Below are 6,000 nucleotides of genomic sequence, written 5' to 3'. Positions count from 1 at the left end.
AATCATCAAAATTAAACGAAATAAACATTTGAAATATATGAGTTTGTATGTAATGTATGAATATAATATACAAGTTTCACTTTTTAAATGGAATTACTGAAATCAATCTACTTTTTCATGATATTCTAATTTTATGACCAGCACCTGTAGTTGCATCTGTCTGCAGCAGTATAAGTGTGCTTCCTGCCTACACACAGCCTGTTTACATCTCAGATGAAACATCTTGTTTTGGGAGTGGAGGGGTTGACATGAAGATGTCTTTCCACAACAAAATTATTAGTTCAGTGTTTTTAAAGTTCTAATAATCAATGTCAACACATCTCCACTGAAGCGCCACATAGTTTCCCCTAAATAAGATTTTCTGTTTTTGCATTCTCTGGCTCATGATCAGAGAATATCTCTTCAGATGTGATCAAATGCAGGCCTGTGATCCGCTGGCAGCTGGTGAACCTGCTGAGAGGCATACCGAGCAGAAACCGAAGCCAAACATAGATGTGTATTGACGATGCCAAGCTCGTGTCGGTTACCTGTTTGACCTCAGCCTGTAGGTGGCGTAGCTGCAGGTTCTGCTCCAGTCGCGTGTGTGTGTGCTGGGCACTGAGATCGACCTCCTGCTGCTTCTCGTGGAGGAACTCGAGGAGCTCCTGAACCTGAGAGGCCAGGTCCATGTCCTTCTCCCCCGTCAGCTCGATCCCTGAGGAGGACGCGATTTACAGCTCAGAGTGGAGAACAGAGAGGGGAGCTTTCAGCAGAGTTCAGACCAAACTCAAAAAGTCTCTGCGTTTTAATTTGAAAAGACTCACACAGTGTTTCCCCCTTTTTCCTAAACATGATATTAGAAGCTTAGTGTAATGACTGAATTTCTAATTAATGCTATATCAGTCAAACTGTAATAACATCTTAAGTCAAATTTTAAAAACTACAATAAAAAATATAAAAAAACAAGAATTAGGTCAATATGAGGTCTGAAATTTACACAAACAAATGATCAAAATAACATATTTACAGTGTCAGTGTTCAACAACTTGAAACACTACTCTTTTATTTTCTTGTGAAAAGCCTAAAGACAACTTCTGAAAACAATGATGTCATAGACCCCATGCATTACAGACATAACAACAATGACAGATTACATGCTTGTGTTTGTGCTACAGATGCCAGTTTCTCACAGTTTGCTCAAACTGCAACCCTGTGGTGAATCAAGGCGTATGTCCTTTTGTTCCCTTAGGAAGAATATCTGAGTGTTTTCTTTTTTTTTTTTTTAACTTTCATCTTGAAATTTCTTTCTCATGCATCTTTTACCTGAGGCCTGGACTTCCATGATGTACTGGTGGAGGTCCTGACCCTGCTGCATCACTTCAAAGGTCATGTTGTTCATGGCTCCTTTCCTCTCTGCATGCCGTTTCAGCCGCTGCTCCGCCAGGGTGATGTCCTCCGCGCCGCCAGAGGAGGCGCCGCCGCTCCCGCTGCTGCTGCTGGAGCGGCTGTTGTCATTCAGCTGACGAGACAGGTCCTCGTTCCAGGCGTCCAGCTCTGCTGTGACCTGACAGAACAACCCAAAAAGCAACAGACACCCAACTAAATATGATTAACAGGGCTGACCTTTCCTTTGCAGAAATGGACTTTGTGCTGTGAATTGCAACGTCATAAAAAAGTGCCTTCTCAGTTTGAACCCTAAAAGATAGGCTAAACGCTCATTTAGTTTGCAATCTGATTTCGTATAGTTCCTTTTTTTGTGCTTTGAACTGTAAAGGCATGACCTTAGATAAAGCAGCCGTCTTTGTTCAGGTTCATTTTTGTTTGATGCCATGAACAAACCTTTACCTCTATGGTGTACTGCTCAAAGACGCGTAGCTGCAGAAAAATGTCCAGTTTGATTTTGCGTTCGTGGAACAACTCCTCCATCTGGCCCTGGGCCTCGTCCAGCTGCTGCAGCACCCCCTGGATGTGCGCAATGGAACTGCAGTGTGGTGTTTTGTTGGTCGACATCGCTGCATCTCTGCTCAGGAACAGAAGACGACCTTTTGGTGAATTTATGTTGTATAAACTCAATAAACCCTGACCTCTACTGGTATTTCCCAGCATATTTTAGTACCATTCCTAGCTGTTGTTTGTACGTTTATTTACCAGTGTTTGCAAGGGTTATTATTGCCCGACGCCAAAAGATGACTTCCACATAAACCTTGAAACAAATGTGCATAAAAGCAAATGCATTTGTGATGTTCAGACTGTAATAAAAAAGGCAAATTTGGGTAACAAATGGGCAAAAAAATCAGATATATGAACGTAGCCTTAGCCTAAAACCAAAACAACTTTATGAATCTTACTTATTGAGAAATATTGTTCTAATCTGGGCTCCTGTGGTGTCTAATAAATCATGAATATAGTTCCTTTGGATAAGTATTAATTTGATCTGAGCTATAAATAATAAGAGGTTGACTTTTACCTGAGCTGCTGCATTAACTCCTCCCCCTCTTTAATCACATTGAGCGTTGCCTCCAGCGTGGCTGTCTGCTGCTGCTGAAACTGTTGGATCAGCGTTTGGACTGAATCCACCGAGTCGCAGCTCACGTCATCCAGCAGCTGCTTCTGTAGTTCTTCCATCCACGACCACAGCTGGACACAGGCAAGTACATACTTTAGCCACGCAGAGTCCAGACTGCTTGGTGACAGATCACGGTAGCAATACATAATACAGACCAGAATATAGCAGGGAAATACCAGATATGTACAAGGAAAGTACTCAGTATGTATCAGGTAAGGAGTGTTTCCGGTATGCTCCACTATATAATACAACTCATTACATAACTGATATGTACCGATAACTTCCTGGTATGGTACTTGTCAATGCATAATGAAGCCCTGTATCTATCTGTTACCTACCAGGTATGTACCAGGTAAGTACCACATACTTACCTGCACTATGCACCAAAGCATAGTACAGCACAGCACATACCAAATAAGTACTAGGTACCTGCTAGGTAAGTACCAGGTACATACCAAGTAAGTACTAGGTATGTACTTGGTATGCTAAGGTAAGTACCAGGGTACATACTAGGCCGTATTATGTATTGATACCCAGAATATTAAACCACAGTTGTGTCTTTACAGGTCTGCTGATTGTGGAGCTCTCTGGGATTACTTGAAATCAAGGACCAACCACTGCAGCAGTCTGAGCCTCACCTCCTTGGTGTGTGTGTGGAAGGAGACAGACATGTCCAGCAGCAGCTTCCTGTGTTCCACTCGACGCACAAAGTCCTGGATTCGAACCTCCAGGTGTCTGGCTGCCTTGTAGATTTCCTCGGGGTCACATTCTCCGGTCTGAGCCAGCTGCTCCGCCGCCTCCAGTAGCTTGTCTGCATTTGTGTATGTGTTCTGTAATCAATCATTCAGTCAGTGCTTTATTGCCAAAATGATAGACATTGCTTGTAATTTTGTGCTGTGTACAGTTTAAAAACTGGACGAAACAAGACAAGACAAGATACAACACGTCAAAGAGGACAGGGTGTTGTTTTTGCCCATGCCTGTGAATGTGTGTTTGTGTGTGTGTTTGTTCTTTAGCAAAATACCTCATGGACCACTGAATAAATTTTAATGAAACATGCAGAAAGTAATAAATAGATGGGCATCTAAAACTGATTAACTTTTGAATTCAACCTGATTCAAAATGTAAAAAAATACAAAAATGGCTATAATTTCAAATATAACTGTCAATTGTGCAGATATTGACAAAGTTTGGTGTGGTAGTAGCTTAATTGGAATCAACCATGTTTGTATTTTAGCAAAATATCTCATGAACCACTGGACAGATTTTCATTACTGACATGATTCTGGGTTCTTTGTGTTTTATTTTGCAGATTTTAAGATACTTTTATTTTTGTCATATTGCATTCCCTCAGTCAAACCTGCTCCTCATTACTCACCTGTACCTCATTTACTAATCAGACCAGCTGCATTCACTTGTTTCTCATCACTTCCAGTACTTATACTCCCAGTTCTCATTCACTCACTTTGCTGTGCTGGTACCACACTGAACAAGGACCACAAAACAAAGCTAAGGACAGAGTTGTCTCAGGAGCTTAGAAAGAAAATATTTGACAATCATGTTAAAGGTAAAGATCATCTCCAAGCAGCACGTGATGTTCCTGTGACTACATCTGCACAGATTATTCAGAAGATTCAAGTCCACAGGAGTGGAGATGACCACCCTGGATCTGAAGAAATGGACAATACAAATGGTAACAAAAAAGCCCAAGTCCCATCAGCTGTATGCTCACAGATCTAAAAATGAAGCATATATAGAACAGAACATGGTACCTACAGTGAAACATGGATGAGGCTTGGTTATGTTCTGGAGCTGCATCTGGCACAGTGTGTCTTGAATCTGTTAAATTAAATCTCAAGACTATCAAGGCATTCTGGAGCAACAAGCTGCTCAGTGTCAGAAAGCTTGGTCTCGGTCACAGGTCCAACAGGATAATGAGCCAAAACAGACGGCTTAAGACAAAACATTGGACCATTCTTAAGTGGTCCTCTGAGCCCTGATCTAAATCCTGTTGAACACCTGAAGGAGCTGAAACATCTGGAGAAGGAACCCTTCAAAACCTGAGACAGATGGAGCATTTTCTGATTTGACGATGCACAAACGTACAGAGGAAAAACAACTATCAAGTGCATGTTGTTGGGGGTTTTTTTTTCAGTTTTTTAAAGGACCAATAAATATTGTGACACTCTGGCATTTTACGGAAAACACCGTATCTACAGGAAGACAGCTAACCATCTGTTCCCACTGCAGTCACAGCTCTGACCGCTGGAACAGCCACAGATTGTGTTTACATCTGTGGTTTTTGTATATTTGTGTTGTTCTCTGTAAAGCTGTTGATTATGTTAAAGTGTCACATTTTTTTGTACTGATGTGTGAGGAGTTTAGGACAAGAATGAGATTCACTGACAGATTTGGTATTTTGGTTCCATTTTTAATCATAACTGCTGCTTATTTTTTCATATTTTCACAATGAATCTTCTAGTTAAAAAAGCCACCCAGATGTCCTGCATTGTGTAGGATTGCACAGCATTTTTCCTTTCCTTTGTTCCCCAAATTCAGGTTGTCTTGCATTTTGATTAGTGTGTAAATGACAACGCTTCATTACAGATGATTAGTAAAAGGCTACTTGGCTTATATCCAACGACGAGAGTGGTGAAAGCTCTAATTAGACAGACTGTCTGATGACGAGAGAACAACATCAGAGATGTGTAGGCAAGGATTAGGAAGATGATAGGCTTCAACCCCTAAATTACAAGCAACGTCCATCGTATTGGCAATAAAGTGCTGATTGATTGATTCCAGACAGGCGTCAACCCTCAAGACCATCAACAGCAGGAAGCCAATGACCTGAATCTGTTCTTCAACAAATTTAGCACTGGACTCCCTGCTGGCCCCATCTCCCACCACACCAGCCTCAACTCATCTTCAGTTTGCTAACTACCACACACCCTCCCTCCCCACCTTCCTGGATGCTGCTGTTCACAACCACCCCGCTACTCCAGTTTCCACACTCCCATGCTTCACTGTGACGACGAGCCAGGTCTACAGGAGGACAAGGCACCAGGCCCTGATTGAAGTCCTGTCCTTCTCAGCTGTCTGGGATCCTGCAGCGCATCTTCAACCTGAGTCTGCAGCGGGAAAAGGTGCCGGTACTTTGGAAAACATCCTGTTGGCTCCCACCCCTCCAGGGACCGTCCACCCCACCCCCTCCACGCCTACAAATGAGGAGCTCCTCTGTCATAAAAAAAAAACACTTCAGGAGATCATTCAGTTTCTCTCACTGTTTAACAGCTCATCTTTATGGAAAAGAATAATTTTATTTTAATGTTCATCTAATTGGTTTATTGTTATATTTGTAATTGCAATGATTTTATGACATTATATTGTTATAATGGGATTTTATTTTATGTCTACTGCGCGACAAATTAATTTCCCTCAGAGATAAATAAAGTATT

At 41.7% G+C, this 6,000-nt stretch overlaps 1 protein-coding gene across 1 annotated transcript in view; it reads right to left on the bottom strand.

Moving 5' to 3' along the window:
- The window catches only part of kalrna (kalirin RhoGEF kinase a), a 159,129-nt gene that overhangs the window by 93,968 nt on the left and 59,161 nt on the right, over positions 1–6,000 (bottom strand). The window contains exons 15-19 of the mRNA XM_017410188.3: positions 3,184–3,375; positions 2,447–2,616; positions 1,825–1,999; positions 1,303–1,543; positions 528–694 (exon numbers count right to left, since the gene is read on the bottom strand). Of these exons, the coding sequence (XP_017265677.1) occupies positions 528–694; positions 1,303–1,543; positions 1,825–1,999; positions 2,447–2,616; positions 3,184–3,375 (945 nt within the window). The remainder of the gene's footprint in view (positions 1–527; positions 695–1,302; positions 1,544–1,824; positions 2,000–2,446; positions 2,617–3,183; positions 3,376–6,000) is intronic.

This window comes from Kryptolebias marmoratus, linkage group LG6 (genome assembly GCF_001649575.2).
Source record: "Kryptolebias marmoratus isolate JLee-2015 linkage group LG6, ASM164957v2, whole genome shotgun sequence".
NCBI lineage: Eukaryota > Metazoa > Chordata > Actinopteri > Cyprinodontiformes > Rivulidae > Kryptolebias > Kryptolebias marmoratus.
The sequence above is the reverse complement of the archived record's forward strand: the minus strand, read 5'-3'. Positions and strand labels throughout refer to the sequence as shown.